This window comes from Pleuronectes platessa, chromosome 13 (genome assembly GCF_947347685.1).
Source record: "Pleuronectes platessa chromosome 13, fPlePla1.1, whole genome shotgun sequence".
NCBI classification, from domain to species: Eukaryota; Metazoa; Chordata; class Actinopteri; order Pleuronectiformes; family Pleuronectidae; genus Pleuronectes; species Pleuronectes platessa.
The window spans coordinates 11,382,416-11,399,116 of record NC_070638.1 but is presented as its reverse complement, the minus strand read 5'-3'; the positions used below and the strand labels follow the sequence as shown (position 1 = coordinate 11,399,116).

At 42.7% G+C, this 16,701-nt stretch overlaps 1 protein-coding gene across 1 annotated transcript in view; it reads right to left on the bottom strand.

The window, feature by feature from the left end:
• Positions 1 to 15,237, bottom strand: part of tnr (tenascin R (restrictin, janusin)) — a 68,394-nt gene extending 53,157 nt beyond the window's left edge. Inside the window, exons 1-8 of the mRNA XM_053437093.1 lie at positions 15,126 to 15,237; positions 13,624 to 13,840; positions 13,422 to 13,522; positions 11,319 to 11,481; positions 9,370 to 9,846; positions 4,065 to 4,184; positions 3,773 to 3,916; positions 1,465 to 1,580 (exon numbers count right to left, since the gene is read on the bottom strand). Coding sequence (XP_053293068.1) covers positions 1,465 to 1,580; positions 3,773 to 3,916; positions 4,065 to 4,184; positions 9,370 to 9,846; positions 11,319 to 11,481; positions 13,422 to 13,522; positions 13,624 to 13,840; positions 15,126 to 15,209 — 1,422 coding nt within the window. The 5' untranslated portion in view covers positions 15,210 to 15,237. The remainder of the gene's footprint in view (positions 1 to 1,464; positions 1,581 to 3,772; positions 3,917 to 4,064; positions 4,185 to 9,369; positions 9,847 to 11,318; positions 11,482 to 13,421; positions 13,523 to 13,623; positions 13,841 to 15,125) is intronic.
• Positions 15,238 to 16,701: the final 1,464 nt, after the last annotated feature.

Sequence of the window (16,701 nt, the reverse complement as noted above, 5' to 3'; positions counted from 1 at the left end):
ACACAACACATTAACTGTGCAGAGAACCGTCCGTGGATCATCCAGATGATGGGGACATTATTTGTGGAAAAATACATCACTATTGACTTTTTAAAGGTAATTAAATAGTAATGAGCAATCTATTAATCTATTTTTTTCCTTTTCTTCATTTTAGAGTTTGATCTTTCCCTTTAAGAACAGGACTTGTTGAATTCCCATTAAGATGCGTTGTCATCTTAATGCCTCTGGTGCTGAAAACGTTGGCTGTATGGCTGCAATCTAATGTCAGACATCTACTGAAGGTGTAAGCTTTGGGTCCTGACGCCCACCCTCCCTCCTTCTTTCACTGTTTCCTTTTCCTTCTAACAGAGCAGTGAGTTCCGTGTTTGTTCACATAGGCCAAGGCTTTCATGCCTACTTCCATTAGCAGATTGTCAAAATTCAAAATCCCCATTGCTGGATGCGATCCACAGGTGGCGGGGCTGCCAACTCATAATATGATTTCCCCCGTGGCAACAGTGAGGAGGGGGGAAAGCAAGGGGAGACAGACGGAGGGGTGAAACCGACAGAAAGGAGGAGGAGGAGGAGGAGGAGGAGGAGGAGGAGGAGGAGAGAGGTGATGGAAACAGAATGGGAGTGGAGCGAAGGAGGGCTGGAGATCTCCATCAAGAAGTGGTGGATGGTAGATAAGAGATAAAAGGGAAAGGGTGAGGGGATGAAAGATGGATAGAGGAAGACCTGGTAGAGGAGAAAAGGAGGCAATTAATTGAAATTAGGAGGACCGCAGCTTGTTTTCATCCAGAAACGCTCTTTCCTTACAAGGACTTGAAATAAATACATTAAAAACGTCTTCATATCAGATTTAGTGCTTGGAGCCTAGCCGGACCAAAGGACATCTCCCCCTGAGAACACCTTAAAGGAGAAAACCAATTACTGTGAGAGGGCATGAGATTAGAGTGCCGAGACGACCTGAGTTTACAGCAGTGAATTGGAAAGAAAATCCTTTTTCTTTCTGCCTTTCAACCTGGCTCCGCTACGGTTTTTACGAAAGGGTTATTCTGGAAAAGGGTTTAATGGCTCATCCATCTAATAGCCAATAAGCTTAAGACAATCCGCTTGTCTAATTTGGTACGGGGCCCCAAGAAAAACCAGGAAAGTCTTTCAAGTTATTTTTCTTCTTTTTGCAACACATGACTTTAAAAAAGTTACAAAATAAAAACTCTTAACAAATTTCCCTATTTATTGTTAATATTTTTAGTTAGAAACTTTTCTTAAAGACTACTAACAGGACAGGGGCCAATCCGATTTCAGCTGGGGTCCTCCTGGCAACTAGATCTGCCCCTGCCATGAGGAATACTTTGTGTAAAATGGAAACTCCAATGTTTTGTGTGTTGGGGGGGGGGGGGGGGGGGGGGGGGGGGGGCAGAAGGCAGTATTACAACAGGATGAACACATTCACAGAGTTCTCACACAGCTTTTCTCTACCTTGGGAATGAAGCTGATCTCCCATCCATCGAAGGAATAGTAGAAGGGTTGCCAGTGGACCTCCACCGACGTCTCTGTGATGGATTTGAAGACTAAACCGTCCGGATTGGAGAGATCTGGAGAGTTAGCCAGAGACAAATTATTGTTCGTCAACCGCCCACACAGCCCATGAATCACTACTCAATCTAATGCTGGCCGTGTCCGACTCTGGACGTTTCGCTTTTAAATCCCTGTTTGTGATCTGTTCTCACGTCTTTGTTAATTTTCTTGATTTTAATCATGAGGGATGCTTCTCTCGTGCACTGACTCTACAGGATTTCTTTACACTTTTATGAATTAAAATGTAATTTTGTTTAAAAACATATTTAAAACAAGAACACAGGCTCTCGTCATTCAGACAAAAAACGTTTTTTAGCTAAGATATGCATAATACTTTCTGAAGCCGGCCGGCATGCACCACTGATTCCATAACTCCGACTTTGATATTGCAAATTGCCCAAATTACTTTTTCCACAGGCAGATGGGTCCCTATGAATCACCCCGGATGATCAAATACAACATTTTATAATGAAGTTTTGCAAAGTCAACCCAACAATTCATATCATCACTGATAAATGGTTGCATAGGGTTTAAATGCCTTAAATTGCATTTCACTAAGCCAATTTCTATCACTGGAATTAAATTCAGTTATCTGTGTGTGTGTGTGGGGGGGGGGGATAACATTAGCAGCGGAGACAGTGCTATCAAATTGTATCAGCTGTGTATCTGCCAACTATATGTGAGGCAATACAGTTTTCTGTTTCCAATGAAAATTGACTCGTAGGCTGGTAGTAACTTAATTGAAAATGGAGGTGATGAAAATGCGTGTGAATGGACAAATGGAGCAGTAGAAATGGACATAAAACCGTAGAGATAAATGAACAAGTGCTGTGATTCCTTTAAAGGCGATCTAATTGAAAGAGAACCTATCTTATATGCATCACTCATCATTTACAACATGAAAGCTGTTCATTTTATATGAATCGGTGCTTACAAATTTGAACACCCACTCATTGAACCGATGACCAGCAGCAATGCTGGAGATTTTTCATCCTTGGACTTTAATTATAACACTTCAATATGTTTATCAGGCAGGAAAGGAATGATTTAAATGTTAAATATCTGGTATGATTATCTATTTAATGCCCGTTTTTGATTCAGCATTTTCCGAGAGATGTGAGGACATCTTCATCTCAGCGGCTTGATGCCCAGCTCCTCAAGTGACTGGCTGGTTGTTCCAGGAGAAAAAAGTTGTTTGTAGCATTCTTGTATTCTCATTAATTTATGAACTATTTATTTTATTTTGATCAAATTCATTTCGGAAAATTACGTTTGATTAAAGATTGTAAATCTTGTATAAGTTGCTGCTCGACTGAGGAGACAACAGTGATGCTTCTTTGAAAATGTAAATGTAAAGTAAATGAGAATGAACAGAGGCAGCACGGTGCATGTTGAATTCAATTTGATTTTTGATATATACAAACTGGACCAGTTTTTCTTAACCCAGCTTCAATAAAAATGTTCCCCTAAACTAAAATTTCAAATACATGTTTAAAATCAATTGATAATTTATCATTCTATTTTTCAACTCATTAATATTTCATCACTGCCATTAATCGTATTTTCATCGCTTCCATTTTACTTTTTTTTAAACTTCCATCCTTGACGCCACTTTCCTGAAACGATCAATTCTATTTCATTATTACCAATGATTCTTGGTTCCTTTCAAACCACTTCTGCCTTCATGTCTCCATGTCCAGTCGGTTGACCTGGTGTGAACCCCACCAAGGCAAGTTGTTGTAAATCATAGTGTGTCAGACGGTACTCATGAATATGTGCGTGAGTGGGAATTGGAAACAAAGCAGATGTTCGAGGCAGGAATCACAACCAGCTGCACAGAGGAGCAGGTGCTGCTTTCACTCTGTTGACACTGAAAAGCATCTTTGGGATGATTTAACGGGGGGGTGGGGGGGGGGGGGTTGTGTGTGCAGCCCAATGAATGACTGTTTGCTTGTATGAATGCATGAGCAATAGAGTACAAGACAGGATTATGAGAAAATCGACTGGGAGGTGGATCCAGGATTTTCTTTTTCTTTCCTCAACATTGTGAGATGGGGCATTCTTCAACATTTTCATTGATTTCTCAGAGAATAGGTCACAAATCTAGTGAATTTAAATGTGTCTAGTTTGTTACGGACCAGACGTGGCTGCAGTGGAATATATTTACGCCTCTGTGGAAGCATTTTGTCAAGTTAAGGACTGCACTTACATGTCCAAACAGAAATGCTGTCAGGGACACTGATGCTGTTGTTAATGACGGAGAAAACATTGATGTTGTACTCTATGCCTGCCTCCAGGCCTGAGACAGTACAGGTGGTGGTGTTGCCTGGGATCCTTAACTCTAGTTGCACACCTGAGAGAGAGAGAGAGAGAGAGAGAGAGAGAGAGAGAGAGAGAGAGAGAGAGAGAGACAGGTAAACAGATGCACAGAGACAGGAATGCATCCTAAATATGCATATACATATATGTGTATATTTACTTCAATGTTGCTTTGTACTTACCTCCAGGACTGCTTGGTGTGTAAGTCACCAGGAAATCTGTGAGTACGACTGAGCCCTCCCACTCCAGGTCGATAGTGCGATCAGTCACCCCCCGGACCATCAGGTTCATGACAGGTGCCACTGTTGAAATGAAAAATAAAAACAATCTGGGTTTAAATATGTATTATTATCATTGCCATTGTGTGCTTGGGTTTTTGTATCAGCAAATGTACCCAATGTGTCAAACTGTGTTTTGGCGTGCCAGATAGGGCAGAGTCTGTCCAATCAGATCCAGTCTATCCATCAATACAAACTGATCCAGGACGAAGGCACACGGGAGTAAAACTAAAACACTCTTTCAAAAATATACTGGCAACTCATGACTCATAAATGTGGATGCGTTTTAGTCATCGGGCTGTATATTCTAAATTTGGAGCATCAACTCAAAATCTCATTTCATTCTGAAATAGGAAACACTGCAAATCTACTGCCAAAGCTCAAACATAGTCTCATGCTTTAGGACATGACTGAGAGCAAAGGTTTAAAAATAAAGTAAGATTAGAAATACAAAACCTCTGATATGGTCCTTCAGGCTTTTACCAGATCCTGTGCCTGTTCCCTTTAAGATAATCACACCTCACTTTCTGCAATCTGCATTTTTAGCTATATATGTATATCTATATTTATATATATGTCAGACTGCATTACTAATGTGCATTCCTGCCAGTAAAAGAGCCAGTGCTTGAGGTAACATGAGTCGTGAGTGTTAACATGAGCAGGGAGAAGCAATGTCACTCTTTCAGGCTGAAGAGGACAACGTCAAGTCGTAAACCTGAGAGCTGGTGGGGAATGTAAATTCAGAGGGATAAACAAGTGTTTACAGCTCCCTCTGCCAAAAACAATGAGGAGGAAGAGGAGGAGCAGACAGGTGAAGGACATAAAGGAGGCGAGGAGGAGACAGAAGGTGCTAACGGTTTTCAGCTGAAGAAATGACGAGATGGATGCACAAAGGACAGACGAGAAAAGTAGAGAAGAGAGAGATAGTCGAGATGAGGAGAACAAACAACTGATGCAGAAAGCCAGAGAAAGAGAGAGAGAGAGAGCGGAGAGAGAGAGAGAGAGAGAGAGAGAGAGAGAGAGAGAGAGAGAGAGAGAGAGAAAATGAGAGAGAAAAAGAGAGAGAGAGAACAGCAAGTGTGATGATGTGATAAACGACCTCCCACCCTATCATCATCTCTACATACATCCTGTGATACAGGACTACACAGCATAGCACAGAGGACTCCCCGGGGAACATTTGGACACTTAAGTAGCCGTTTCAGCTTCTTCCTCATACACTCGACAGATGGCTGCATTCTCTCCTGGAGCTGGCTGCTTTCAAAACAGTGAACCTGCACTGGGGACAACTCCTGCAGCATTCACTCGGCTTTATTTCTTAGACTGGACTCGGCCTCGTAGTATGTGAAGTAAATAACGAGTGAAAAGAAGGAGCAATAATCCGCGGGATGGGAGAGGAGTGATTGAATGAGGTCATGCAGGAGGCTGAGGAGACGAGCTTCTTGAAAGTAAAGACATTAACTCGGATAGAGAGCGAAGGGCAGACTCAAGTGAGCTCTCTGGAAAAGGTTGCTCAGAAAAGCCAGTCGAGACCGTTGAAGCTGAAGTCTGTGACTTTGCACTCCAGATACAGCAAAGACTTGTTTCATCATCCCACTGTTTGTTGCTGTGTGAAAGGTCACCGACGGCCAGTTAATCTGAATGCAAATACTTGTTTACTCAATTAAAATCGTGGCCCAGGAGAGAGGAACAACATAACATCCTATCAACACTACTCGATTGCAGAATATCAAGAGAGTCCCTGACCTTTGTGGCTGGGAAACTTTCCCAGTCCCCAGTTTCTCGTGTGACCTCTTTTATTTTCAGTTTTGTTCATCTAGCTCAAAACATGTAGGATGAGTTTAAAGGACGAAGTTGGCATTAACAAGCTTCTCCACTTGGGTAAAAATCTTCAAACCAGATAGATAGGTAGACATATCAAAAACCATGAGATTGTGAATGATGCAATATGCTCCTGTAGAAGCCACGAGTCTGTGAGACCAACTGTGTTTGAAGACAAAATATGTTTTAATCGAGATGTCAAGGACAAATACTACATTACCCACAATCCTCCTGGAATTGTTGGCAGTAAATCAGTTTCTCCAGAAAGTTCCAGGGTTCGTCAGTGAAGGTTCATCTTCATTCACAGTATTTTTCCTATGCCTTTTGTGTTTTTGGATACCCCCGTCTTTCTAAGTCTTCTGCATTTTGCTCCTCACCAGTTTCCTGGGCGTAACACCTTCATCGCCGCACACGCACTGCTGATATAACTTGCAAACTAATTCCTGCTGCTCAAGGTCTTTGTATTCTTGTATTCGTCTGACTCGCTGAAGGTTGTTCGAGAATCTTGCCGGGAGTCTTAAAGTCTCATTAGGTTTCATCAGTGTGCCATCATAGGCAGACGCAGCAAAAATCTACTCAACTAAAACCTTGACAGCAAAACACCAGCTGACAACTGAGGTCGGTGCATCATTAGAACACTAACTTACCTCCAGGCTACTTTGTGTAATGGCGTAACTGTAGTTAATTTGCTCAACCCGACTAAATTTTTTACTATCGGTCTAAATTAAAACACTTTTGAGTTTGTATATGATATAAGTTGTCTTGACTTTACTCCATAATTACTGTCAACTGCTCCTGCTCATTTGTGAAAACCGTTGTTTGTTTGTTGCCTCTAAATGTCGGAAATAAAGATGTCCCTGAAGAGCTAAGTTTGTCTAAAACCCTTCCCCAAAAAGTGTCGAAATTCAAAGTGAACTAGCCTTTTGCAAAGATGTATCGTCACAGTTTCTATTTGGTATTAAAACAAATCTCTCAGAAGCTTCGACATAGTCAAAAGATTGAACGATGCGTGATGCATTTTTTGTGGTAGTTTAATCCTCTAATGGCACAATTGATGAAAACAAAGCCACTTCATTATTTGTCTATATTTATTACAGTAAGGCTTCTAAACTACTTTTCCACTGTGTGATTTGCTGCAAATAAAAAGCCGCATTGTTCAGATAACCTTGATTGATGCCACGCAGCAGAGTAAGGCAATAAAAAATGGCAATCGACTCGGCCTTTCAGAGCTGCGTCACGACGCTGACGTCCACAGACAAATGTAAATGTCAGTTGTCACCAACGGCTGCACTCGGAGGATGTCAACAAAGGGAGAAAGCCGCTGATATTTGCCCAATGTGACATCAGCACTCCTGGAGGTGATCGTGGATTCCCTCTGCTGTCAAGATTAAATGCCACTAGAGTGCGGTATATTTTCATGTACAAAAAATACATGGATTGTAATTTTTTCCTCCGTCCATGCAAATAATTTTCCTCTATAGGTCGCCATGATTTAGGCAAATAGCATTCCATTTTCTTTAACATAAAACACTGAAGTCAGTCAGCCTACAGGACTCTGGAATCTGAACTGCTTCATCTGGTATTCAGCAAACTGCCCCCTACAAGTATTGGCTATTTGGCCTCTAATTGCTAAGAAATAAGCCATCCATACTCCCTCACTTGGTGTGGATATTAAATCGGGGCCAGCACTGGAGGAATGAGCCTTGGTAATATGATTTGCGGTCCCTGTCTTTCTTTCACACGCTCCTCTGTCTGTGCTCATTTGTCTCCTTGTTGACAGCTGCTTTAAAATGGAAGAGAAGGATCTGATATTTGGGCGTGAAGAGCTGCCGCCGAACAAAGGAGAGCGTGGGCTCACAAGCTGCCTCAGCTGCAGCGGCTAATGTGGCACTTCTCTATACCTGCACGGGTGTGTCTTTTGACAAATGAAGGCAGTTACAGCTTCTGCTGTCCGGCAAGGCCCACACCTACATTTGAAGCACAGACAAGGTTTTCTCTACCTCCTGAGTCACAGCCGCCCATAAAACACAGAAGACACGCAGCTAAAAGGACTGGGTCGGAACCGAACCTGCAGCCATTGTCAGAGTGCTCAAGCTGGAGCAACGTGCTGACCAGACTTCCTTTATTCTTATCGAACGCTCCATGAAAGTAGCAAAACCTGTACTACCCCTGAATTTGACAGAACTTGTACTAACAAGTAACTTTGATTTAAGATTAAGATTAAGATTAAGATGCATTTATTAGTCCCAAACACATGCACAGACATGCAAAGGCACACTCATGCAGGTAGGGAAATTTAACTTCTGCTTTTGACCCATCTGGTGCAGGACACACAGAGCAGTGAGCAACCATGTACGGCGCTCGGGGAGCAGATGTTGGGGGAGTGAGGTGCCTTGCTCAGGGGCACTAGACAGGGTAGGGAGACTCTTGGATTTTTGGACAGATCAATTCAGGTTTGTCTTTTGGTGTCTCTCCGTGAAGTCGAACCAGAGACGAACCAGAGACCTTCTCTGCCCATAGTAAGTTCTGCTTTATGATGTAATTGGTGGTGAATCGATAAGTCGATTAAATCAGCAAATAAATGCAAATAAAGGGCAAACATTAGGTGTTTTTTGCTCTAAGTATTAAGTATTATCTGTTTGGTGTTTTTTTGACTTATTAAGAAAATTATATCCTGAGTTTTTGGGCTGTTGGTCAGATAATATTACGATGTCTCTTCGGGCCTTAGATACTTGTGGTGGACATAGACATGTTATAGACTAATCCTAATTAATTAGCTGAGTGGTGATAGAGCCATAACTGTAGGTATTTGACAGATGGTGTTTACACGAAGATGCTGCACCACACCTTTAGATCATGAATCTATGAAAATCGAGTCAAATCTGTGACATCTAACAATGTGAGAACATCCACAGCAACATTTAATAAGAGCAGCTCAGAGGAGAAACTGTTTGTTGGTGTTGTTTATCAGGTGGAAACATTTTTTTTCACTTCATGTAAAGGTTTTCCCTCACTGTAAGTAAAGGAGATTATTCTGGACTGTAATCTGAATAGTACATTCAAGTGACATTATCAACCATTCATGACCAGAACACCCACTTCATTGAATGCTGCGGCTCTTATTTTGAAAGAGACCTGTTCTCTCCAGAATTCGGCCTAAACTTTTCGAGGTTCAGACTGTGTCTTTGTGAAATCTGTTTAGACCAGATGGCTGCTCTGAGTCACTTGGTTGTTCTCAGACTGACAGCGAGTGTTCAGGGAGGACAGCTTCTTTGCCCAGAGTTTCTCCTCCAGGGACCTGAACTGCAAATGTCGGACAAACTACATTTTGTGCTTGACAACAGTCAGAGGATTAAACTGATGTGAAAAAGAGAAAGTAGTCCCCTACCGGAGTTACAGTCGTCCCCAGCGAAGCCGTCCTGGCAGACGCAGAAGCCCTCCTTGCAGACTCCCTTCTTGCTGCAGTTGTTGGCGCAGTACACCAGCGAGCAGTCCTCGCCCACGTACCCGGGCCGGCACTGGCACGTCCCGTTGATGCAGAGCCCCTGGTCCGAGCAGTCGTTGAGACACCTCCCCACCATGCAATCCTCGCCGGTGAAGGACTCCTCGCACACGCACTCCCCGTCGATGCACAACCCGCGGCCCGAGCAGTCCAAGGGGCACCGCGGCTCTGAGCAGTTTTCGCCTCCAAAGTCCTGATCGCACACGCACTCCCCTTCGATGCACACGCCCTGGCCGGAGCAGTCGTCCTGGCAGCGCGGCTCGGAGCAGTTTTTGCCGCTCCAACCGTCCTCGCAGATGCAGCCGCATAAGTCGAAGCTGAAGCTGCCGTGGCCACCGCAGCCAGGGACAAAGTCCAAACGACCTGGGAGAAAAGCACATGTCATTTGGCAAAATAATTCAAACACACAAACACTCTCCAACATGATTGACCTCAAAGGAATATTACATTACATTTTCTTCCTTTTCTAAGAAGACAATAATAATAAATTCTGATTAATCTAAACTTCAAGAATTTAATTGTAACACATTTCTAATCTGCTTCATGTCTATCACCCTGGATTTTAGACACAGTCTCAAGACATCAATGTAAACCTGTCTCATTTCCACCCTGCCACCGTCCTCCACAGCTGAGCATTTCATCCTCATTCGGATTCAGATTGTGACTGCTGCGGATAATCATAATCTCACCGCAGCGACGGAGCGTTTTCAGAACTTATTTGAATGGGGTGATGGTGTCAAATGAGCAGGTCCTTTAACCACATTAGAGCCTATAACTCTATCCATCCCAGTCCTCTCATAATACAATGTCAGCATCTTCTGAATAGTGAACAAAAATTTCAGATGGTTCCTCTGCATCTTTTAGAGCTTGAGACTGTGCAGCAGCACAAAGATGTCGCCCTGCAGCATGTAAACACATTTTTCTCCAGCGAATTTCACGTCTATAACCTTGTTTTTTTTCACACTGCATATATGAGAGAGCCTGTTTTGAGTTTCGTCAGCAGACTACCTTTCTCTGCCTCCAAAAGCCAGACACCGTATTTTTACCTCCACTAAGGAAGTTTTTAACCAGGCAGTTTGTTTGGTTGACAGCAGGATGACACAAAAACTACAGAATGGATTTCAATGAAACTAAATCGACGGATGGGACATGAGCCTGCAAATAGTCCATTAAAGTTCCGTGTAGATCTGGACAAAGAGGCTCATTTAAAAAAAAATGTATCACTTTCTTCAACATTGCGAGATTAGACAAAATGCGTGGATCCTGAAAACGAAAAAACTCTACATGTGTTTGCAATGTGGTGCGGCTAGCTCATGGTTTCTGCAGCAGTCAAAAAGTTAAAAAAAATATTCTACTTCTTAAAAGATTGCAGAAATCTAAATTTAAGACCAATGTCGAGTCCAACAGAGGGAATATCAGAGTGTTATCACTGAAGTCAGATACATGTTGGTCTTGCTTGTGGTTTTAATACAGGGTGCTAATATTTGTATTGCTGAGAAACAAACTATTTTAAGATATTTATCTTGAAAAAGTTATATAATAGCATTGAATGAACAAGAACATGATCAAGGGCTTGGTATGCTATATTTTAGCATATTAAAGACTTTTTAAGGCCTAGAATTAAGATTTCTGTACTAATCACTATGCTAAATTATGTATTTGTATATTAAATCTTAGCCATTTCAAGAAGGAAATCCCGTTGATTCATTTAAGGGGACATCTAGGCCTTAGCGGGGGAATGTGCTCTAACGAGTGCTACTCAATTCTGTACAGTATTAACATAAAACTACAGCTTCAAAGAATATAAATGTTTTCTTCTTCTTAACATAACTCACCCATGGCTGAGCTCTCCCCACAGCATCCGGAGCCACACTGAGCGCGGAGCATGGAAACTTCTCTCTCTAGCATCTCCACCCTGGTGGCGAGCTGCTGGATCGTGGTTGTCGCTGTGCAGCCACACGCAGCTTTGGGGATGTTGATGCGGTGAGTAAACGTGACCTGAACAAGTTAAGAGGACAGTTTGGAGAACAAGTGAGCATTAGTGTATGTGGGCATCTGCTATCGACATATTCTAGAAATCTCGGTGGAATGCGTTTCTCTAGAACTGCTCATCTTATAAGCTTCACACTTTGGTATGTTTTATATTTCAGGGACCAGGGAGGTCAAGTCTTGAATTTGGTTTGATTTAAAATTGCTATATATTCAATATTGATCAAATTTGATCAAAGGCCTTTTGGGCTCAGTGGGGGTGGAGCAGTGTTAATATGCAGCCTGCTGACCGAGTTGAACATGTCTTGTTCTACATCCTTGGATAACCTACTAGAGAGGTCGACAATTGAGATTATTTGGATACATTTTATAATTTGTATTTCACCATATTAGACAGACACAGGCAGTCATGGGTGTTTTGCTGATCTCCATCTTGGCAGCAGCCTTTCAAGAATTACTTATTATTAAGCTGTTTCTCTACACAGTAAATGTTCATTTTATTATGGAAAGCTCTGTATTGAGGTGAATCACGGAGCTGTTATTTTGAAAATATTGTGAACTTGGGTCTGACGATTATGTCGATTAAACAGGCAAAGCCCTATAAGTTAATTTTGGGAAGAAGAAATATCTGTTAAACTAGACCCTCTGCATCTGGGACCACCTTCTGGTTCTCAAGCCAGCTTCTCTGACCACCAGGAAACACAAACCACCAGTTTAAACACTACACTGAAGCCTTATCGACTCAAAAGGTGGCATCAACTGGTGCAACTGGAGTGGTGCACTTAAACAAACTGTGGCAACAATATGACTGTTTGCAACATGCTGACGATATGAACCGGCAACGGAGAAGTGGACTGGAGTGGTTTGACTATTTGCTTCATGTGTTTTGATCTTTGATTGCTCTTGGAATCAATTTGACTGCTTGTTGAAGAATTTATCAACGTGGTTTTTACAGGCATCTTTTAAGTCCAGAGGGGCTGACTTTAAAGGAGAGTAGGTGTTTGAGTCCACAAAACACTTGGAGTTTCAGGAGTACACAGCGTTGCAGGCAAATCAAATCCAATTGAGGTCAATGGTGACCACTTCTTCAAACGTAAACAAACTACAGAGAAAAACATAAAATGCCTCCATACTGCTCCTGTGGTCTCATCCAAGTGTCAGTAAGTCCCGATATTCAAATTTCCACATGAAACAAGGTAATTTACATGATGTCTGCTGTGATCCTCCCCTGGAGCCATGTTAACGTGTGGATCACAGAGGACATTTAGGCTAGAAACAAGACAAATTGGAAATTGAGTTTAGAGGTGAGTAGATGAGTGAATCTTCATTTTTGGGTGAACTATCCCTTTAAATAACTATGGCCATCACAAACATCTAAATGTATATCACTATGTGTGATGAAATGTCCTTCAAAAATGTTTCCGTGCCACATGAGACTCAATAAACTGCTCTCAAGCTTTCACCCCTTAAGCTTTTACCTCGGTTTGAATTTCTCTGCATTTTATTGTTGTTTTTATCTCAGTGTTTAAGGAAAAGTGACACAAATGAAGCTTATTATTATAATAAATATAGTTTACATTCAAAGTAGCCAACCACCTCTTGCCTCTCACAGGCGTCAAGCTTTTAGAGGTGTTTAACATTGAGCATGTCATTTACACTCTCAGCTCTAGTTGGACAGTTATGTTCTCCTGTGGCCGTGAAACTGGCGCACAACAAAATGGTCCACTTTCTGTGTGATGCATCTCCACACGCTTTTCTCTTTCAGGTCCTGGTGGCTCGCTGCAGTTATTTTGACGCTGGCAGCGACAATCGGCCTGTCCCCTATTTATCTGGAGGGATTTACATCGCTGAGCAGAAAGCAGGTGTGCTCCTGTTTCAAGAGTCAAAACAACTGCAACTACTCATCCCCATGGATTTTTTTCTCAGTTAAAAAAAAAATAAACATCTACCTGGCTGTCAGCATCCAGTGTCTGCTCCATATATTCTGTTGGTCCACCTGGATCCATCGGACCCTCAACCGGAGGTCTGGACCCCAGCTCAGCACGTGAATCTTTAAAATGAGGAGAATGTATGGTGAAAACATGACGGACAGCAGATGACATAGCTACAGGAGTTTAAACCCAAAACACTCAATGACTCAGGGGACCTCACCGTCACCGGGGATAGGTGGTGCTGAGGCGTCCAGGTCGACAGAGCACAGAGACTCTAAGGGAACATTTATGTTGTATACGTGGTTAAAGACCACTGGTTGCTCCAGCAGTGTCTGGTTGGTGGAGGAAGGGGGCTGATCCCCACCGGGGGTCTGTCTCTTCACTCTGGTGGTACGAACCAGCTTGTTGTCTCCTGATGGAGCAGCGTGAATGGCCCCCTGGAGAGAGAGAGAGAGAGAAATATGAAACAAAGACCAGCGTTCACAGAGTGATGGAGTGAAGACTGAGAAAAGAGCCCAGGGGACACAGAACAAGATGACACTAATATAAAGTCTATGAAGGATTCTCTCACTGGCTGCAGCGCTGACATCACAATTTTCACCATAAAAATGTGGGTCATTTTCAAAGGACTGCACCATCAATTCAGTGAGATGGTGTTTTCTCTGTGGCTGGGAGAGAGCTCAGACAATTTCTAATATTAAATAAACATTCTGATATTTCAATAGCAGAAAATAATGCCACAGGCGGACAAGTTTATACACGACTGGATCAACTCAGCAGCTAGAGGTTGATTCTGTATATGAAATGAAAAGATTAACATAAAATTGTGTAGTTTTTTTAGAAATCTGATAAAGACAGCCCCTTTATGTTGATTTCTTGCACTACCTCCATGAAACAAGCCGTGTGTTATAACCATTTCCCACATAGAAGCATTGTACTTCGATGGCCGCCCCTGCTTGTATGAAGTGGAGTATACGGAAAGAGAGCTCCTACAATTTCAAGAACAGATAGGGAGGGGCAACAAGCAGAGGATGGACAACATGCCGCTGCACGGTTGAGAGTGAGACTTTTGTTGAGTGAGACATGTGTAATGTTGCCAGACTCTTAGCAAAGATCCAGAATAACACAACGTTTAAGCCTGTTATTGGTGGAAAATAGGACTTTTAGTGCATATTTTATTGAATGTCACAATTTCCCCATAAGATTACACTATAGCCACTGCCCATGGAGGTGATCTTCTGGATAAACATGTAATTACATGCAAGGTACATACAAATAAATCCTGGAAGAGCACACTCAATCATTTCCATACAAGAATCTTAAAATGATTCAGCTGGAAATGCAATGTGAATAATTGATGCCTTTATTTAAATTGAGAAGCTGCTGTCTGAAATAAAGAACATGTTGTTTCTATTACACATTATCATTGTAAACATACTGAGGGGCGGTGGCGGCAAGTGATCTAGTTTCAGGGACAATTGTAGAGGGACAAACACACAGAAAGCACGCAGGTAGTCTGAGACATCACTCCTCTTTGATACTCTAACCAGCCAGGACAGAATTGGAGTGGATTTGTGCCCAGAGTCAAGTGATTAACGCGGCTGCCAAAAATGGTAGATTGCAAATAAATAATGAATATGAAAAAGGCCCTGGGCAGCTGCACTCACTGAGAGAGGAGGGGGGGGGGAATGGACAGGGCCATTTTGTGTGAACTCATTTTACCTGTAGAGCAAGAGACAGAGCCAAAACCAGGATCCAGCTTGTTACGGGCGCTGCGGCCCCACGGTGCTGCTGTGAAAGTGCCATGCTGCGAGGAAACCCCACCACTCCTTTCCACTCACACCTGTGGAGGAGGGAGAAATAGCAGAAAGGTGGAAGAAGAAGAGAAAGAGCGAGAGAGAGAGAGGCGTTAAGAGTTAAATGAAAACAAGCAGTCGGTGGTGGTGCCTGTGTTGCATGAAGATGTGTTTTCTGAATACATACTGTGGCCTTACCAGGGTAGTTGTTAGTGTGACAACACGGGAACATACGTGCATGTGTGTCTATGGAGCGCGTGTTTCTGTGCACGTGTGAGAAGTCAGCTTATCCTCTGTAAACGGTAAATAAATTCCTCTGATCCGATTATGGATTATGGAGCCGACTTAGAACCTTTGAATTTATTTCACTGCGCAATACCTAATATTTGATCTTTCCACTCGGGAGGAATATAGAAGAGTAGCTCAGGGAGAGAGTTGATAGATGGATTTCAGCAGAGACGTGGTTTGAGTGATTCCGCTGTAATCCCCTCTCCATTGAGGGAGGGAAGTGAGACCAGGGACACACTGAAATAAAAAGCTGCACTGAGGAAAAAGTGACGTGGACGCTTCAAGCAGACTGTCACATGTCGGAACAGACAGGCGCGTGCAGAGCTTTTAAAGCAGCTGTTTAGATTATTTTTTTTTGCGGTTCACGCGACATATCAGACGTCCTTATCGAGCAGCAGAGGTGAGGTATCACACAGCAGGAGGGAACGCAATTATACAGTATGGTGAGCGTGTGAGTTCATGTGTGCTTTGTAGTAATTTGAAGCACAACTCCCTTGAGTTTCAACATGTTCATGTCGGAGTGAGTGTGGGCAGAAGATTTAGTACGAGACAAAAAGAAGAAGAGAAAAAAAACATCTCACGGATGAGCCTGTGTAGTCAGTATTCACCAGCTCCTTTTATCACAACAATGCATCTCATGTTGGTGAAGCGGGCTATTGCACTCAGATGGCGTCTTTTGTGAGAGCCAGATGGAAGTCTTCTTATCACACCTAACTGGCTCGGGCTGTTTTGATCATTTATGGAGGAAATGTTGAAACATCAGTGTATTTGCACATAAATGAGAAACGGAGAGAGAGAGAGATAGAGAGAAAAAGAGAGAGAATCCCAGTTTGAACGTGTGCGTGTGTTTCTCTCTCATTCAAAACAAAATGTTTTGAGGCATAATCAATGTCCCAGGCTTCCTGTTCACATACTGACAATTTCTCCCACTGCCGCACTTCACTTTTCAAAGGATCTTTCTGCTCCCGCCTGAGCAGCACCCTTCATTTTGAGACAAGGTCAAACAACTGTGTGTATGTGCACATGTGTGTGTGTGTGTGTGTACGTGTGTGTGTGTGTGTGTGTGTGTGTGTGTGTGTGTGTGCGTGTGTGTGTGTGTGTGTGTGTGTGTGTGTGTGTGGTAAACAGCAACACAAAGAATGTTGACACAGGCACTATATCATGAAAGAGCCATTGGGGAACGATAGTCAGTCATATGTTACAGTCTACAGCCC